The sequence below is a fragment of the Ptychodera flava genome, chromosome 13 (genome assembly GCF_041260155.1).
Source record: "Ptychodera flava strain L36383 chromosome 13, AS_Pfla_20210202, whole genome shotgun sequence".
Classification (NCBI taxonomy): domain Eukaryota; kingdom Metazoa; phylum Hemichordata; class Enteropneusta; family Ptychoderidae; genus Ptychodera; species Ptychodera flava.
The window spans coordinates 38,327,283-38,348,463 of NC_091940.1; the positions used below are offsets into that span (position 1 = coordinate 38,327,283).

The following is a 21,181-nucleotide window of genomic DNA, read 5'->3' on the forward strand; positions in this document are numbered from 1 at the left end:
TCATTCTGGAAGTCAAGGTTAAGATAGGTCAATGACTACAAACGACACACTTAAATAAGGCCTTGCTCATGTACTCGCTTCAATCGGCTGCGACGGTCGACTTTAATCAAATTTGATAATACTGGCGCGTTTCCGTGAATTTATCGGCATGATCGGAAATAAACTTCCTGGCGGGAGACGCTCAAGTGTTATCTGTTGGTTTCATCTGTGAGCTTGTTCAGTTATTTTAAGAAGTTGTTCAAACTACTTGCAAATGTTCATATCTGCGATGTAGATAATTGAAAAAAGATAATGTATGGATTAACTTTTCCTTAAAAAAGATTAGAAAACAAGATTCCGTTTTACTCATGATGTATTTATTTATTTTGCTCATAGTGATGGCTCAATTTACGTGAACATATCCCAAGAGTGTCGCAGTGATTCTCCCCTTAGGACAGCAAGGAAGAAGTGTCCAGATTAGCTTGCACTGAAAGACGCCGCTTTTGCTCTCACGATAAGCACACGGATTGATATCTGGATATCTCGGTGTATCCGATGTCGCAATGCACTATAAACTGTCCCACTGTACAATGTATTCAGAATGACTATGACAGAAGGGAAGCTGACCGTAACACAAAGTCTAAAGTAAGCTAATGATTGAAGTCGGACTCCGGCTGTTACTTCAGTATTCGTTCCTCTTTTACAAAAACGTTTATTTGCGATCCATATTTAATCACTGAATCAAAATAAACCAATTGAGAAGACGCGAAGAAAATGTCTAGTCCACCTCACTATAACGCCGCAGTTGATATTAAAGTGATCAAATATCTTAATAATACTATACAATGCCTTTGGTTATAAATTATATATGAGAAGAAATGTGTTGCCCTTCTGTCAGACAGGGCGGGTTTGTTTCAAAATATGATTCGTCTCGCCTGTCTGGTGTTCATTTCACCGTCGCAACGTAAATAACGAGACGTCTTGCGCATGATTAAACACGGGCAATAACTGATGATATTGTTTCTTTGTACCTAAGAGCTCTCTCTCTCTCTCTCTCTCTCTCTCTCTCTCTCTCTCTCTCTCTCTCTCTCTCTCTCACATAAAGACAGTTTACCTTTCTCAGATTGGAATAAATCACGTGATAAGAATGCCTCTCCCGATTGCGAAGGTATAATTTTATTTTGACCAATTATGTACCGTTGCTTGTGTATAATATCGACATGTTTTTCAAACTATCAAACTTTGTTTTAATAGGTTAGAATTCTATATTGGAATTGACGAATCATAATTTAAGATGAACTCCCAGTCCGGCTGGTATGTATCGGGTGATTACATGGCGATCCGTCAAAATTGGTTCGTCAACGCGTATACTGCACAGTATTTAAAATTTACCGAGCTCTAAACAACCTGTTAAACATTTCAAGGAAACGCATGCGTTTATTCAACGATATATTAGCAGATTAATAAAGAACTCGTCACTTCAACGACGTGTTCCTGTGATATTGAAGTTAAATGTGATGCAAGAATATCTTCCATCTATTTACATTCATATTTTATCCAGAGTAACAAAACCAAAGAAAACAGTGCGTTGACTATTGAGATCTGCCGTTTCTAGTGAATTTTTTTTATTATACCTGGATTACCTTGAATGTATTTACACCAAACATATACATCTCATGAACAGTCCATTGTCAGACTCAATAAATAAATTGACCTCAACACGTCATTCTGAAAATGTTCAAAGTGTCGATTGTCGCACTTCACCGTAAGTGAAAGTAGGTCGATGATATCCCATTCAGAATCTTTACGTCCTGATGTAACAATAGTGTTATCTCATCCAATAAAAAGCCATCTCAGGCGTGACGTCATTTATTAGGCATCGTTTCGTCGAAAGGTGTCTGCGTACACGCTGTAGTCTCACCATTATTGTATACGAGTATACTCGAATTCGAATTATGATTTGGTAGCGCTTAATGTTGTTTCCTTGATTAAACCACTTAACCGAATACAATTTTGTCACAGAAAGAGCGAGCACTTTTATGCCCTCGGCAACAACTTAAACGGGGTCTGAACACAATTAACGAGGGAGGGCTGGTGCTTACCGGAAGGGCTGGTTTGAAGGGGAATTTCATTTGATGCAGAAATTTTAACGAGAAGGAATTTTAACCTTCAGTGGTTCCTCTTTGAAATCTTTGCTAAAGGGCCATTATTTGTAACTTTTGACCATTTTTACCTCGGAAAATTCCATGTTGGAGGCTTATGTTTGTTGCAAAATGTTGTTTTACGAAGAAACAAACATGAATAGTGATGTTATAGCCACATAAAACAGCTAATTTTGTTCAAACGTGTTGCCCTTCCGAGCTCGTTTGTTGACGTCTGGCAGGCTCAGCGTGCTGGGGAGAACGCAGATATGGTGACGCCGCGATCACGCCAGATGTACAACTTCACGTTATTGCGGGATCAAAACAACATTGCGTCGTGGATTGCCAGACATCTGGCTACGCAACGTGCTCGGACAATGGACTACGACGTAAGTGCCGGGCATAAGTAATGAATATTTATTTGAAATTGCTGTTAATGGCTCGCGCAGGTGCAGAAGAATGCCTACGTTGCAATCCGCGTGTCAACAGAGTTTTATTTCTGTCCGGACAAAAATTGAAAATTTTCGTTGTAAAATCACGTGTTATTTAGTTGTAGGGCACGTAATGTTTCCGAATAATATGCGATTCTCTGTTATTGACATGCTATTCAACATGAGCCAGTGATCATTTCAATCAAAACTAACGGAAAAATCGCAAGAAGATACAGCTAATGGACCTTTAATATTACACCTTGTTGCCCATCATGAGTCTTGGCTCTGAACTGTAATGTGACATATTATCACAAAGTAAAATATTACTTTGTGTCGTCGTTGATGTGGTGCAGACGATTAAGAAAGATTTTCAGGCAGGGATTCAACATCATTAATAGCAACCAATGTAGAACGTCGTTCAGTCTACAATATGACGTCTCAAATCATTGTGAATAAAAGAACTTATTCGCGCAACGCAGGCTGAACTGCTTGTAAATAGTGGTTGGCTTATTCTTTTCATGAATGATGTAAATTTCATAGATACATGCGATGTTAACCGAAGCATATACTTCCGTATCTGAGTTCTTCCTGGTAGTGACGTTGTCACTAAAGCCTTGCTTCAAGGTGTCTGAAAGTCCAACGACTCGAAACTTAGACGAACAAATAGAGCTATACTAGCCTTAAAAATCGCCTCAACCACGATTGAGCGATCTTGCGATGTTGCCGGTGAAGTGCTAGTGATGACGGGCGGACCCTGCGGCGTTTTCGTCAAATGTCGCTGAGTCATACTAGATTATGCTGGCGTCGCTTTTCTAAAATCGACTGCCAACAAATGTTTGAGAATATGAATTTGCGATCGTAATGAAAATCAAAGTTTTTATCTGTTTGCATCGTAGAGATGAATGATATTGGTTTTTATTCAATAAGACAACCGTCTTCGGCCGCACTGTGATGGGAACCAAGGCTTAATTTAAAAGCAGATCACAGTTCCATCACCTAGGGACTTCAAAAGAGACCATTTAGTCTCTTGGATACTAACTGTTCAGTGGCAAAATCGAAACGTTGCAATTACATTTTTATTAGTCGGCGATACAGGAACTGTGATCGCAGCACTACGAGCAAACGATGGAAGAAATTCATTACCAAGGACAATTTGGAAAAGTTAAAAGTAAAGGGGTCAACAGTAATATCATTCATCGAACATTATCTGTGACGTTTTTGATTAAGTTTTAAGTTGTCCCATGAAATTCAGTAACCTTATTTCGTAGTCTGTCAATGTGAGAGTACAGTGTACGATGCAAGCACTGACGCACAGAACTCGTAATGCTCTCAAACTGATCACGGCACGTACAGGGAAGTAACGCGGTCTTCGCACCGAGGGAAAGGTGAAGTTTACCGTCTAAGAAGACTTGAATCGATTTTAAGAAGGTTTATTCCCTTGTTTGGCTAATTCTGTCTTTTTATTTGGTAACGAATCTCACTAACGTGTTTAGCTGATGAAGAGATGCTCTTCTTATCGTCAAGGCTGTCTTATAATAGAGATGCTTGGGTGGAATTGTCAGAGTCATTCGGTATTTAATCGAGAAATCTAACCTTGACATTGAAGGTGCTTGTCTGCAAAAGCTTATCTCTGATCCCGTTAAGCCACAACGCTGTCTAGGGCCGTAATTAATGGATACTAACGTACGTTAGCGTGATAATTACAAAGTAATTGTGACACATATGGCAGAGTTTTCAATCCATTCGATGCAATGAAGAGTTTCGTGACCCCATCGACGGGATCAGTAACTACATTAGGATTTGATTCGCGTTTGGCGACGTTGCGAGAAACGGTGCCATATCACTTTCTATTTGTTCACCTCCAGTGAGAATGAAAATAGGTTTATACATAATACCAGATATTATAAACTCGTCGCGTTAATTTATCATTGTGTCTTTCGCATAGAGGGCGCCGTATACCTCTGGAAATCAACAGCGTTACGAGTTCTCGCGTGATGACGGTCGTTGTCAGTTTGCAGTCAATGTTTTGACTCGCTAAAATTTAAAAAAAATGGAATATGGCGAGGTACACATGACGGTGACAGCCTCGTTCGCGAATACAGTGTCAGATACCAAACCAATGCGGCCTGTAGGTGACAGGCGATCAATAAGATCTGATGTGTTTGCTAGATAGTTACAACTATCTTCTTTTTACAGAACGATCTCTACCCTTTATTGTCTCACAAACAGCAACCTTGGTTTTCAAGCTCTACATGAGATTGTTATCAAGATCATCGGTATGTAGCATTTTATTCACCGACACATCACTTGAATTTCCGTTGGCAGTGTGCGTGCCGGCGGCGAAATCGATTGCTGTACTTCAAATATCACGATACCCTTGAAGCGAATCGGTCAGCAGGCAAATTGAAGTAGGTGATCGTAAACCATTGGAAAATATGAACTGTTCTATTTCCCCAGGTTTCTATTTGCAGTTGCTAATTAAAGACAGAAGGGGTGAGTTTATCATAAACGCACCTGAGAGACATGTAGAAGCCTGGGGTCCGAGTGAAATTAAAGTAAATTAACTTAGTTAAGGGTAACTGCCTTTGATCAAGAGATATTTCCTTCAGTGGATTGCAGAAATGTTGTACTGTAACTTTCAAGCAGTCGAGCAAAGCGATGAAATTCATACAAAATAGAAATCGCTATGGATACTGATATATAAAGTTGTGAATGACAGAATGTTTATCAGATAAGCCCAATGAAAAAAGTCGCGTGGTTTAGGTTACCCACCATACCCTAATTTTACCCGTCGACCGTCCCTAAACGTTTTAAAGCCCTACGTAAACGGGGAATTATAAAAGCACGTGAAATCATGCGAAATACCAATATACAAAAACTTCAGTGAGATCTTATCAATGACATCAAGTTTGTAGAACGCTACAAAAATACAAAACACGGCGGTCAGCTGTGTGAACACGTGATCTGGATTTCATTCAGCAAATGCGATTATGCAAACGAAAAATCTTTTTTTTGCTGCATTTCATCACGAAAACATTTAGTCTTAGAGAAACGTGATCCGGGTTTTTTCTTATCGTAAACCCAATCCATTCATATTGTATCTAACATGTGCTGGCGATGTTGCAGGCCCACATACCAGACTTCTCGGGCCATTGTGCTATTTCGGACGAGAAATCACCGCTTAATACAGGAAAAGCCTACTTTGATTTCATTATATTTACATGATAGCGTATATAAATATGCTATGATGTATCACGAATGTGGCATATACAAGAGTCAAGGTTCAGTATGTCAAAAAGGTATTTTCACATCGACCAGGCTATGGGTATGATTGACCTGTATATTCTTTGTGAAACCTTTGGACATTAAGTATTTTCAGTCCTATCGAAATTCAAATCGATTCGAAATTTCCGCAAGGTGTAAACCTGAAATGACAGCATAGCAGGTAGTCGAATGCTCTCAGAACATTATCAGCGACTCCCTGAACGGAGCGAATTTTTGTTGCCGTATCATGACCTATCATGACCCCCACAAGAGATGTCTTTGATTATTTTCGGGTTTGCTTCTACTTCCAGAGCAGGAATGAAATCAGGTTCGTAAAAGAAAACATGGGTTGTATAATAAATTGATAGGACGTGTGCAATCTGAGACAATCAGATGCATTGTACAACAGTTTGCTGCCACTTTGTCAGACAAGATACGACTTTGATAAATACTGTTTTATTAGACTTAATCAGGAATTTTAAAGTTTTTCATAAACAATGTGAAGAGTGTAACATGTAACGCCCAAAATGGTCCAAAAATTACCAGAAAGATAAATCAGTAAAGTTGCTTATTTGCAACGTTCCTTCTCTAGTAACAGTATACTTGCTCATGACCACACAATACATGTCGGTAAAGGTATTTAAAAAGAATGAATACTGGTATTTGATAAGAGTATATATCAATGTGTTATTTCTCATTTCCACTAATACAACATGTGATGAATCATAGTTTCGTCTTTTACGATCAGGACTGTGTCCGTTGATAAGCAGCGTCAGTTTAGTTTTCTGAAGAAGAGTTACGATCAGTCAGTTCAGTTTTGATGGCATTGAAACACAAACCTACACTCGAGTTCTGATATTACAGCAATCAATAGTAAACGTGTTATGAAGGAACAATGTACTGCTACACTGTTTTGAACAAGTCCACGACGAGAATTAAGAAAATGCAAAATAAACAAATCTGTTCCTACGTACCCTATTTTTGAGAAGTATGTGATAGGAATCACACGCCTCTTCATGTAGCCTAGTAATCAAAATCAGGGAAAGTTCAGAATGACGAAGTGACAAAACCGTGCCCCTATAAAAGCGCGCCAGAGAGTCACGAATTCTATGTAGTTGCCTGCGAACAACACGATACAGGGATTCCATAAAGCAACGTTTCTGTTGTAATCATAACTGTTGCTCGTGGACGTTTTGTCGTCTTTCTTTACGACACGAAATAATTGCCCTTTTCATACCTGGCTTTAATTTCAAGCCCTTTACAGCACACTTTGGTATAATTAATCCAAAACGACGCTTTCAAAGTATAAAAAATCTATTAAAATTAAGTATTGAAAACGACACTTAAATGGCATGACTTTTATATATAGTTACGGAATTTGGAAAGGCTTCATGGATCAACAGGGGTGGTTTTTGTAAAGCAAACCGCAACGAATATCGCGAAAGGTAGATTATTGTTAGATGCCTTTCCACAGCCTGAGTTCAGCGGACTAAATCCACAAATCGAAATCCTCTTCACACTCGTATCGACACAGTCAAGTGTCAAGTACACAAAACAGTCTAATTGAAGACTGGAGGCGGTCAAACGAAACCTGAGAAATTCTGCCTGATTACTGTCCATTAAAAGTATTAGTTCCGAGAAAAACTGGCACAGTAAGCCGTCAGTATCTGCCATGTGCGCGTGACAAGAAGGAAGTCTTACCATTTTGAGGAGCGTGAAACAGAAATGCAAAACTCGATACAAGTGTAAAAACCTTGCATTTAAATGTGTATTAAAAACTAAATCGTTCCAATCTTTGCCGACGCTCTATGATTTCAGAATAACGTTCATTGTTGTTAGGAGTCTCGGCTGGTGGAAGGTTTATCAAAGTCTTTAATCTGGCGTGATTGGCTGTGGAAAGTCGATGCCACCCCACCAAGAGAATCAGTGAAGCGGAAGATTTCACTCTCGGAGATTTACTGTCTTCGTTACAGCTAAGTCAGGTGAAGACTCCTCTCTGTATAGAGTCCTAGGTTATTATTGGACAACACTATATTTATCACTCGTCATATAAATACTTCTTTTAGGGACTATTACATTATATATATATATATATATATATATATATATATATATATATATATATATATATATATATATATACCATATCACAGCGCCACACATCAATAAAAAGTATGAGCGAACAACAATAAACCGTGTCACGATGAAGAGTCAAACATTCTTAGAGTGGGTTTTTGACCGGTTTAAAAACCTCGTACAAAAATATTAAGGTTTCGTTCATAAATATAAAATACTGTTGGGTCGTATCAAGGAGACAACACTGAAACACACATTATGTAATTATGGACGCAAAGCATTATATATTTTTACATACTTGACACTATTAACACGAAACTATATCAACCCTCGTGTAGCAAAGGTAAAGCCAGTGCCCGCCGTTCCTCAAAACGCATGCATTGTCAACAGTGGAAGTAAATAGATGGATAACATTAATTTGTCAAACATAATGAATTCACCTAATGTTACACCTCAGGATGAGAAAGAAAGACCTAGAGTGACCTATAAACTAGGAAAACCTATTAGAAGTGCCATCTTCAATTGCAAACAAACTGTTGAGTCGCTTGAGGTAAATTGCAATGGTTGCGCTGACAGCAGGCTTGAACACGTGCAATTGCCATGATTAGCCATTCTGTGATGTACGCTATGACTGTATCGTGTACGGAGATTTGAAAAAAGTCAACAACAGCAACTTTTATCAAAAGGGCAAAATTATATAGAACCGAGGACTGTTGATATAGTAAATGTGTGACATTGAAAACACTGTCACTGGAAGCCTTTGTCCTTTCCTGGCCAAGAAATAAAAAGTTGATCCAGATCATTGTAAGTTTCGAAAAAATAAAAACTACTAGAAAAGTAAAAACAAACTTAGGCTCTTTAAAGTATCATCAAACACAAAATTTGAACCTAAAGACTCTATGGTCCTTGGCAACCTTGAAGAATTACACAATAAGTACCTTATATGACCTACCCATAGACAAGACATCTAATAATCTGCTTTGTCTGTAAGAAGTTTTACGCAGAAAAAAATTGTTATCTGCAACAGGTATAAGCGGTACTTGCGCTGAAATATACAACATTGTTGAGAAAGGCATTTAATCAGTCATTCTCAATGATATACCTGTGTGTATAAGGTTTTGTGTGACAGTGAGTGATGGCGATCATAGGCTAACATTGATATAGTGGATACCCAGACTGTATAAGAGACTTTCTCATGTATGTTTTATTGCAGCATCCACTATCACCTGAACTACCAAACCATTCAGTAATACTGTCCCTGATGTATTTAATTAATTTTTGAACAGATTCTCTAGTTCCGTCTTAAAAGTTAATTCACTTCAAATATTCATGAGTTCTTGGTAGTGCAAAGTTCCAAACCAGTTTTAGATAAACAAGATATGAGTGACACCCAGGAAAGACCAATACAAGCGAATGTTGTCGTACGATGGCGGAGGAAAAGATTTTAAATTTCCGTCAGTTTCGGGAAGCAAGACATCTTTAATCTTTCTTGACTTTTCAAAAGTACTCTCAAGAAATTATTAATACCATTAAAAATTCAGCGCTGGCTTCAAGAGAGGCTGTGCTGATGCATGATCAGCACTACTTGGAAGCCAAGAGTATCTGACTATATTGATTTTCAAACCCCGTAAAAAAACTGGTTAATCTCTTACTATTCAAATTGCACGTTGTCCTTCTTCAGCATGTCCTGCTGCTCTTCTTGCCCTTTGTACTACGTATGCCGATAGTTCGTTGTAATACTATGCATTATTCTGCCACGTCGTCCGAGGATATATATATATATATATATATATATATATATATATATATATATATATATATATATAATATATATATACTGGAGAAAAGATTTCACAATGAATATACTCATGTATCTGCTGTATATCATCAGGATGTCGCCATTTTGATCTCTCATGATCCTCGCAAGATTATTTTTGGTCATAATTGGCTTTGAATACTTCACGCCTAAACACATATTATTTTTCGCCAAATGCTGTGATAAATGACTTCGAAACAAATATTTCACAAGCACATGCTTAAAGAGTCGCCATCCTTTACTCTCTATTAGGGTATGTGTTTGTAACCTATGCCTGCAGGCAGTTCGTCGTAACTTGCATATATGATCACACCTTATGTAATATACATCGCTAAGTGTTCTAGGATTTTGTTCTAAATTTCTTTCGCCTTTGTAAGATCCAGAGATACAAATAATACACAACAGCATTGCGTTTGACTGTTCGCTAAGCTTATGTTTAATTTTATAATATATTCACGGACATGTCGACCTGTTTGACTTTACTCTAAAGATATATGACGTCATTTGTGACGTATAAATGTGCAACGTATCGCAAGGGCTTTATTAAGAGGAAAGAAACACAATTCTGATGTTTCCAGTCTGATTGACCAGAAATGAAAATAAGGAAGCACAGGAAATGATTGGTGATAAAATAAAACTGAACGACTGAGACTAAAGGCATAAACAAAGTGGTTGATTTTTTAACAATTTATATGAAGGCAAGAAAAATTATCACTTTTGTCACTTTGTTTGATATATTGAACGATGGAAAAAGTCAATGGTACTGTGTCAAATATGTGACAATATGACATATTGACTAATTCAACTACAGTTAACTCAGAATAACCTGACATAAACAAACAGCACCAAGGATGGAGGAAGCATGGCTGAAGGAACATCTACGAAGCAATTGCTGAACATTTTACGATTTAGGGAGCGCGATCAAGCAGACCGTTTTATTGGATGAAAATCCTCCATTAACTTTCAGCGTTGACTTTTTCGCTGACTCTCATCCTACTTATCAGTGACTCACGCGCCACTGAACGAACAGCATAAATATCTTGATTTAAAAGTAACACCTATGTTGTATCGTCAATCCACCTAGTCACACAGAGATTTGTTCCGTCAAATTAAGGTTTCAGGAGATTTTCAGCGCCTTATACATTGAACATCAAAGGTTGTTATCGAGATGCACTGACGAACTTCATATTTAAAATGTCAACACCCGCAGTCACTATGACCTGGCGCGAATAATTTACATTTATTGTGCGAGCAAGTCATTCCGACGAAAAGCCTCATCTCTGTTCAGCACGTTTTGTAAACACGACAGGCATTTTGAAAGATCCCCTTGCGGAAAGGATACATATACAAACACGTGTTGTCTATTTTCGAGGAGGGACGAGTCTCGATAGACGGATCGTGTACACCGATCGCCTGTGAAGGGAATTACACTCGACACTCCTTTTCAATTATATGAAATGAATGAGGCAATACTTTTCTTTTATCACATAATAACTTTTTAGCAGCATGTTATCTGAAAGATACAACAATTGCTTTTTGTTGGAAGCTCAACACTTACTGAGGGTTAAATAATGATAATAATTACATACATATCCAAAATTCTATAACCACGTAATAATAACATATTTGAAAGTTCAAGAAAGTGAAAACAGCAGACAATCGATAAAGGAAGTACAAGCAATACACAGTATGATATGTGGACCTTTATGTTCATAAACAGAGAAATGATGTCAAGTGTTCCGAAATCAGTGAGCAGATTTTGTCCAAAACGATGCACCTACTGTAAAATATCAGTTACACGAGTCGTAATTTGAGCTGTTTACGTCACTGCTACGACATGACGTTCCAAGTTATAGACGGTCTATCTGAACATCTTTCAGGAAAGAGTGAGCAACCATCTGCTGTCTTTCATCTTTGTCCCAATGGGTTTAATACTCAAGGAAAGTGTCTGCCCTTGATTCGCTAAAAAAAGTTAAGAAAATAAAAGAATCATTTACAGGTTTGAATCTATTTGCATGTTACAGCACTTCGAGAATCAGTGACGAACCGAACAGCTGTTTACTTTTTGTTGATGCGGAGCATTTTCAGTTGGAGTATTCGTGTTCATGTATGAATAGCGACTTGAATGACAATTTCTTTGTTTGTTATCTCATAGGAGGCAATTATCTAAAATAAGGTGTATTTCTTCTGTCATGGTCGACAAAAGCTGATGCATTGAATAAATTGCATTGTTCAAATTTAGAGTATCGGCCAAGACTCACGTTCAATTACAAACAACAATAAAACACTTCGCTGGCTCGTAAAAATAGAGTTTTTTTCTCACTTTAGCTGACAATGAAGTCGTAAATTGCCATCAGAGACTTCCCATGGGAGCTATAGCGGAAATCTCCAATGTTACAACTTTGTCTCTGGATGTAGAGCACTGTCGTGCGAAACCAGGGCGTCAAGGATTCGCCTACGTGTCATGTCCACTATTCCCCGTTTACAGAAAAACAACGAAATTTCATCAACTCCCCTCAGCTTTGCTGACGTCATTCAACGATGTTCAATAACAAGGATTTATGTGTTTTTTCTGACCTACAAGTAATCACTAATTGTGTTTTAATTTTATTAGACTTAACTGTAAATCACCTTGATATTGATTTTTCTCAATTTTATTTCTCTTCGTAAATTAACCAATTTTCTTTCTCCTTCTGCTGTAATTATGATTTTCTCTCCCTCGTTACTTTTTACGCAGGCGCGGAAATTAACCATTTTGAATTTGTTACACGTTCGTTAAATCAAACTGATTCATTTACTTTCAATTGCGGGCGGTCCACTCAACTTTTTTCAACTTACGGCAGTTAAATTTGTCACTCGTTTTATTTTCAGTCACCAATTCAGGTTTTAGCACATTTACGGTGCTCGTCTTTTTTCATTCCAAGTGCTAAATAAAGTGTTTCAAATTCTAAAAATCACGTCTTGTTCCAACTTCTTGCATGTCTTTATTCCTTTATATTGCGTACCAAAAGCTGCATGCGTGGGAAACCTTGAAATTGGACCTAATTCTGCCAAAGAAATTAGTTCCTGAACGGGAATCACGCGGCATCAATCATGACACGTGATGTCACCACACAACCTGATGTCAATATCACTTAACTGCATGAAATACCTTTGCCAAGTTAAATATTACTTCGATGCCAATTACAATACTTTCGTGGTCAGAACGGCAAAAAGGAGGTAAATATTCTAAACTTTAAATGTACAGTTGACTGCTCTTACATGATCAAAGAAGAAGACAGCAATACGTGGCATCTCTCTAAGGGAAATCCAATACCGCGGTAAAGTAATAGTTTATGGAGTGACTCCATTACATTGCACAGACGCGAAATATTTTTTGATATCTTCAAGGGAAACATTAAAAGTGTGAGTCATATTGCACTAAATTGAAATCTTTTCTGATGAAGTGGCCGCTGCGGCAGAAATACGGTAAACAGTAGGAAGTAGGCGTTACTACTTCGGAACTGACAGACTTTAATCATTTGATCGCACCAAGGGCCGATGTTACGGAGACTTAAGGAAGTGTTGTGTGCCAATTAATTTATGCTAATTGGGCACTCGCACTAGTTACTTTGGCGCCAACTCGTGTTGTCATGACACATTATAGGGCAGTATAAGGCTTTGCGCACCTCAAAAGAGTCATTATTTCCGCGTGCTAGGCTTGTATCAGGTTTTATGGACGCCTTTTCGTTATGTCCTGGTCTATTACGAGATGTCTGGCACAAGTGACTCGTTAATAACGATACAGAACTGAGGTGTGTTAGTTTCACGGACTAATGAGCAGTGGTGTAAGTTTACACACGTGTCTGTCGCTGTCTCGACTATAGCAAGATCCTACTGTGTTTTCCTTTTCATGGTCAGTGTTTTTTATTGCAAACTACCTTTGATATTTGTCTCCCTAGACTTTGTTTTAGTCTGAAGATGGGTCCAGTCGATTCATGCATAATTCATCCGCGCCTCTCACTCACTCACCTTTTCATTTATGCTCTGCCCAGATCTCACTTCCGGGCTGCTCCTCCCACCATAAGATGACTTCAGTTAAATTGCGATAGCCAAAGCCCGTACGTAAATGACGCGAGACCCCATCACAAACGACCTCATAATTACAAGTCTTACTGCCACAGTAGCACAGCCCAAACGAACAACTTAAGGTACCTTTGCCCCAGTGGCAACATTGAAGTATCTGATTTAAAACCAACTTTGAAACGTATTTGAATAGCAGGCCTGGACACAAAATAGACCTTACGGAACATACTGAATCATATCATGCAACAGATTGCACGCAGTTGTAGATCCAGACACATTGTTAAAACAAAATGGCCGAATGGGAACCATATCTGATCATTTCACGAAACAAAGCCAATTGCGTATACAAATCTTAGGATGTTATTTTCTTGTACTAATACTTGAAATCTTGGGATAGATAACTCTTGACCACAACTATTTGTAACCATTTCTTGGCCAAAAATATCAAAGTGCATACGCAACCCTCCGGTCCTACACAGCCAATATCAGCTAGGGGCACTACACAGCAAGGGGCACTACAATAATTGTAAGTCTAAAGTATCGGCAAATGTAAGTACGCGAAAATGTCAAAATTAACGATTCTAATATACTACGTCATAGAACCGGATTTGACTACTTTGCAGTACAGCTGTTAACCTACGTGATTTGCATATCAGAACATTTAACATTTTGTCAAGTCATCAAGAGTGGCTTAAGGTATTATGCTCCTCGAAATTGAAAGAGTTTAATTTTCACTCAAACTTTCCTTCGGGAAACTTCAAAACATTCCTTTGCAAATCTAGAATAAAATTAGGGATCACCATGCGAAAGTTTATACCAGAGAAACAAATTACTCGTGCGCATTCGAAATAAATTGCCATCATCCCTTTGTAAACTCCATGGGGAAAAATTAAATTTTCAATTTTAACAAAAATAAACCGAATCGATGAAAAGTTTAATTGCACTACGAGCTTCAAACAAACCCCCACAAGTGGATCCTGCCACTTTTTGTGTGTAGATCGCAATTCATAGTTGCATTCGGTTATTTCGAGACGTTGTTAAACGGGTAACTCTTTGTTAGTGATCATGCTGATTGGCCATATTGTTTGGTGATTTTAAAATATTCCTTCCTTTCTGACGTCCAATAAATATTAACTGTCAGATCAAGTGACAAAATAAGGTCCTAGTGGTAGCTATAGAAGGTCGACGTCAGCTGGCCAATCGAGACGGAAGGGGCGCTGCCAGGAAATAAGGATACTAACTTTAGTCACCGATAAAGATTAATACATTATCGCGTTAACGATCACACTTTACCATTTATCATCCATATTATGACATTTTGAGCCGGGGAACTTCAATTATGCACCACCTCAATTTTGTTCGACTCATCCTTTGAATTTGGATAAGATTTTCATCGTCAAAGAATCGTTCAACGGAAGGAGAGATTATGTTTTTTGATTAACCGCTGAATAATTAAGTTTAAAATACAAGCCGAACACGACGTACGCAAAGCCTTGTAATTTTCTCCCTGGCTCGATGTTACCATTCTCGATCAATCGAGTTTCATGGCGGTCGCAAAGGTCCCCATCGTCCTTTGTCACCAAGGAGCTCTAAAGCTTCTGTACGTAGCAATGTTCAGGGAATCGGGGCTTGTAACCTTTCCAGAGCTATTCGCCCAGAATTACTTGAATAATACATACAAAGAGTTGAGAACAAGATATGAGATGGAATCCCTCGTCCCTGAAAATGATGCTGTAAGCGGCTAACCGTACAAAAGTCTATATTCCCCTTAAAGTCTACTTTACGTCTCTCAAGTCGGTACACATCAAATGAATAATCAGAACTCGACATTTTCATGCCACTCGTCATTGTCGTCACAAACTTTATTTCCCGAACAGTACACAATGAAATGAAGTTCTTCCCCTTTCAAAGACCATCGCTAAGTGCCTCCAGGAGGGTCTTCATATTTTGTGGTCGCTATGGCAACACCGCCATTGATTTTATGGTACGATGATAGAGTTCTCTGAAAAGAATAAAGATCAATGATACAAACGTCGGGTACAATGAGTTGCAATGAGTCGAATGTAAAATTGGTTTGAAAATATTCAAGTTTTCGAGTAGAAATCCCGCGTCGACGGCACACGGTAAAGCTGCAGCACCAGTGTGATCTCCAATCACTGTACAGTCAAAGTGATAGCATTGTGTCAGCCACCTCCATGGTGATTCCTTCGTTTTTATGGGTTTAATTTCTAAGTCGCAATCTTTCCTACCAAAGAGGCCTTGACGGATTGAGTAGCTTCTGTGTATTGTAGAAATTACAAGGTAAATGCTTAGTTACAGACCATCGCTATCGCAAAGGACAAAGGTCCTAACTCTGCCGCCTTAGAGAGAAGCATCAAAAGTCGGCTGAAAACACAAATTTGACAAATGTCACGCGCATAAACACGAAACAAAGTGGTGCAAGGACATTTTGAATCACGGCGGAACGTTTTCCGCATTCTCAGTGAATGTCAACAACAGCATAGTAAGAATGTACTCGCCATTTTAGTTTTGACGGGTCACGAATGTTAAGTCTTTCGTCGGCACTTACGGTTTATCCTTTGGAAACGGTCGAGAGGGTGTGACAAACGACAACTGAACCAGGGTACAAAAACGATAAGACACTGTGAACTGCGCTGGGAAATTGCGACGTGACTGCATCAGCTTAATGTTGCGTTTCCATGACATTTTATGTAGACGAACATTGATCGGTAAGGACTCTGTTGGCACCAGCTTGCGATTGTAGTATTTCTGTACCAAGAAAACCCATAAAATTAATATGTTGATTTTTAAAAGATTGAAGATCTCGCATATGATATTTCAACTTAGGAACATCAAATGGCATTCATGGGACTGGTTTCCTACTTTTCGCATTGTTCTCCGATCATCATTGGTTGCCATGCCAATTATCGTGCCAAATCCGCAATAAGATGATCTTTCGACCTTCACATCGCGCTGTTACCGTTGCTGTCTTTTTAATAAAGTTGTGTAACATCTTGCCGTTCAAACTTTATATCTGTGCGAGAGACATATGCAGTAGAATCAGTATGCAGTTTATCTATGGACAACGCCGGCAATAGTATGTTCAACTAGCTCTAATGATTTCATTGTCTCTATCTGTCTGTCTGTCTATCTGTCTGTCTGTCTGTCTGTCTGTCTGTCTACCTGTCTGTTCATGCGTTTGTTCCAAAGTCCCTTAATCATTGAGGCTGTGGCAAAGAATTCACAATGAAGGCACTTCACGACAAGCCGTGTAAATTTAAAAAACACTAAGCATTTACCTATGTAATTTTCTTTTCCGGATGGCATATTGCATACTGTAACGCCCTCATTTATAAACATTTTTTTTATCTGGAAAATCCCCCCACATTTAAACCAAACTTGTTTTGTCTTGGTCTCTACCCCATTACTTGAAGTTAAATAAAATGTAAGTCTACTTTAATTTTGCTTTTTGTTGTTTTTTTATTTTGGAAAAAACACAGATAAAGTAAACCAAACACCAACACAATGTGATTAAGCGTCTCCCGTATATTGTGCATGTTTTCCGGAATTTAAGGTCATGACGCGACAGTGTATCGTCTAATTTGACCTTTCTGAAAATACTGGCTTCGAGGTAACAGTTACAACTGCATAGATTACTTAATTAACAAAACATCGTATTTGTTACTAGCAAAATACGTTGCTAATCAGATCCAGCCTTGTTGAAAAAGTAGGGCTCTAGGGTTGCACAATCGCAGCCAACTTTGATCAACCTAGCCCCGTCAGAGAAAGCATCGTTGTCACAGAAACGGCTAGTCCATCATCAACACGATAGATCTGTGAGCCCTCCATCTCCGAGTGGAATGATCCATGAAACGAATTCAAATTACACAGTGACAAGGCAGCCAATCAGTGACATTTATTCTTTAGCTAGGCATTCAATTGGTTTCCATAGGCTACACCATCAGTGACGTTTCACCTATAAACCACGCCCACAGCTATAAATCTTCCCTGTGAAATACTCATCACACTACTTGTTATAAAATAGTTACAGACGCGTGCATCTCCATTGATATCGTACTCCTCCGGTGCACAATACAAACAGGTATCTATTGTCGTGGCGACGCTGGACGTAATACTAACATTTCTCTCAGGTAGGAAAGTTGAGATATAAGCTTATGGTCGCGCGATGTGTAGTCACAAGCGCTTCAAAAAATTTTAATTTTAAAGTCGCTTAAAAGTCAGTGTTCACGTTCCCTGGCTTGCTACGAGAAAGTATGTACGCAGCTGTTCAATTGTCGCACAGGTCTCCGTTTCTTTCCAGTTGAAGTATTTTAAGAGCCGCAAGTTGTGGTATTTAGTTACCCGGAGCGGCCTAAGTTTGTGTCCTTTGAAATACCAGAGACAGCCTTCTTCAAGTAAAGCTCTTCAGCGCTGACAACCCTAATCGTTCTTTCTACTTGCTGGGGCCATTATAGATCTTAGCAGCTGCATTAAAACAATAGCGTCAATTTCTTGATAACCTTAGGCACAGTCCTGGTGAAGGGACTTGTATCTTAGGTTACCATGCGTTAGCTATCGTTTTGTCTCGTTCGGTTATTGTTATATACATTGCCACCATGGTATGAAGCGAGACTGGTCAAATTGTTCTTGACAAAGCATTTCGAAGTACGTTTTAACTTCCCTTATTGTCGACTTTTGTAATCAATTGTACATTGCTGTGTCTTCATCGGCCTTGATAACTTCAGCTTACATTCCGTTCATTCAAACACCTCCTCTGTGAACAGCACGGCATCGTTGTACAACTACACGCTACGCTGGCATTCACAAGCCGTTTGTCACTGTATGGTATATGAGCTGTTTGTTGATTTATGTTAAACTTCTCCGCAGAAAGTAATAATACTGACGCTTAACCCAGAGTTTCTTTGCTTTATTCACCAATTCTAATCATATAAGCATTTCCCTTTTTCCCCACATAGATTTATGGATTAACTTAGACGACAAAGGTACCAACGTCCATGCAGTACCATTATAGCGATACCATCGCCTAGCTATAGAGCAACAATCAACGTATCCGCAAATATCTCTGAAACTGGCAGAATTCTTGTGTTGTAATTACCGTCTGCTTCTCAAGTTATCAATCCCTGGAGACAACGCAACAACTGTTGCCACGCAACCAAACTCTCTACCCTCATTCGCTGAGGAAAAGTAGTTCCTAGTCAGAATTAATAGAACTGGTAGATACGCTGACTTGAACAAGTATCAGATATAATACGCTTATATTCTTCAGGACCGCTTTGGTACTTTCTTTTAAGATGAATAGTTCCGACATGACCTATAAAGGTTCTATAGGGAACACTTCCCTTGTATTGGACAACTTTACTCATACGTTTGTTGATCTGTTCACGGATGGCCCAAACGCGGATATTCTGGCCACAACGACGCCCATTCTGGCTGATGCATCGACACTGTTCGACGTTTGGGCGGGAGATTTGTCAGACAACATGAATTGCGGGAATACGTCGGACTTCGGCAACGGTACGGGGTGTACTGCAACACCTCCAATTGTTGGCAGGACCCCGGGGCTAGCATATCAAATCGTTTGGTTTATCTGCTGGGGATTGGTCCTGTTGTGTGGTATCGTTGGTAACACCATGGTGGTACTTGTCGTCTGCCGGATTAGCCATATGCGAACTCCAACGAACTGCTATCTGGTCAGTCTAGCTACTGCAGACTCGCTGGTACTCATCAGCGCGTGCGTGCCCGCAACCGTAGGTCTCTTCATCCCCTATGGCAGTTGGATTTATGGTGACGTAGGGTGCAAACTCTCCGTATACCTGCAGTACGTGGCCATCAACGTGTCATCTCTGTCCATCACCGCATTCACCATTGAGCGGTACATAGCCATCTGCCATCCGATGAGAGCCCAGACCATCTGCACTGTGTCTCGAGCCAAACGGATCATAGCGGCGCTGTGGATATTTGCCGTATTCTACTGCATGCCCTGGCTTTTCTTCGTAGCATTACAAATGAAAGGAATGGATAGTATAAGCGGTAAGCCTGTGTTCCGATGCGAATATAAGCAAGACCGAGATGCCAACATCTATAACATTATGTACTTTGTTGACCTGTGTGCGTTCTACGTCGCGCCATCAATTCTGTCTATCGTCATCTACGGACTCATCGCCAAGATACTTTTCACCAACAACGTACCACAGAACGACACCAAGGACAGCTTCAGACACAAACATAAATTGAATGGCGTCACCAAGAGGGAAAGTAGGAAGAAAAATCAGTCATCGTCCAGCAGAAAACAAGTAAGTGAACTTTCTTAAACGAAATACAACCGGGTATAAGTCCGTAGGTCGAGCACATGATTGCGTTTTAATTTCTCCTGAGCATCGACTTCCACGCAGAGCGGAAGTGCGGACCAATACTTCTTAGGAGCATTAGTATTTAGAGCAGTTCTTTATTCGCATTGTAGCATCTCTCGCTTTATCGAGTGCAGAAGAGAAATTTTACCATACACAGAACTGCTGGCTCGGTGCAAGGTGTCTTTCATTTATAAGTTTGCAAAGTATGAATGTATCAAGGGATTTCCTGATTGCCGAATACAAGTTACCCACACGTTTTAATCATACTTACTTTACAGTGCATTAAACCTATATTTGATATCTCAGTGCACCTCATATGGACCGATGTGTGACGACGCAGAGAAAGGATTAACTGAAAGTCAGTGTCAAATGTATACTGTTTGCATTGAGAAAATGTTCTGCTTTTATAGAGCATTTGCTCGTGATAAAGAGATGGTGACTTTTTGTGTACCGGTTGAAACTGTGACGTCTTCTCGTCAGATGTAGTGTCACGTGTTTTCTGCTAAGTGGATTGGTTTTCACTCTCTGATCAATCTGAGCGCGTTTTCGCTCCAAACTGTGACGATATGCTTTGGTGATTGAAGATACTAGATTGATATTTTATGTTCAGTTGACCTTTAACTCGACAGAACGTCGTGTGCCGTCCCTACAGGCCAATTTTTGCAATGAACGGTTTGCACCGTTTACCTGGCAGACATCTTGTCAAGACGCCAATCCCGTTGAATCACATCTCAGTGAGCCCTGGCAGTGTTACCATAGTGTTCAATAGCGTGCAACTTCCGCTAATCAAAACCTATATATAAAGTCGGTGTAGAAAGTCGACAATTTCATCATCAAGAAGGGAAGTCAACGTCACTTTCGTTGTGTTTACGTGTAACGCTCCGAGCGCCTATGATCTTACCTTGATTAGCAGAAATCGTACGTTGCTATACCGACAAGAGGCTAACACTGACAAATCTGTCAAAGACACCACTTACATGACACGAAAACTTGGAAAACTTTAGTTTGCAAGGAATCAAAGATCAATATTCTACGCAG

At 39.3% G+C, this 21,181-nt stretch overlaps 1 protein-coding gene across 3 annotated transcripts in view; it reads left to right on the top strand.

The window, feature by feature from the left end:
• The window catches only part of LOC139148403 (thyrotropin-releasing hormone receptor-like), an 81,455-nt gene that overhangs the window by 25,859 nt on the left and 34,415 nt on the right, over positions 1 to 21,181 (top strand). The window contains exons 1-2 of one of the 3 annotated variants that reach the window (XM_070719841.1): positions 17,769 to 17,923; positions 18,749 to 20,086. In XM_070719841.1, the coding sequence (XP_070575942.1) occupies positions 19,085 to 20,086 (1,002 nt within the window). In that variant the 5' untranslated portion in view covers positions 17,769 to 17,923; positions 18,749 to 19,084. Of the gene's footprint in view, positions 1 to 17,768; positions 17,924 to 18,748; positions 20,087 to 21,181 lie in introns of those variants that run through there. The other 2 variants (XM_070719842.1, XM_070719843.1) reach the window with 2 other exon arrangements.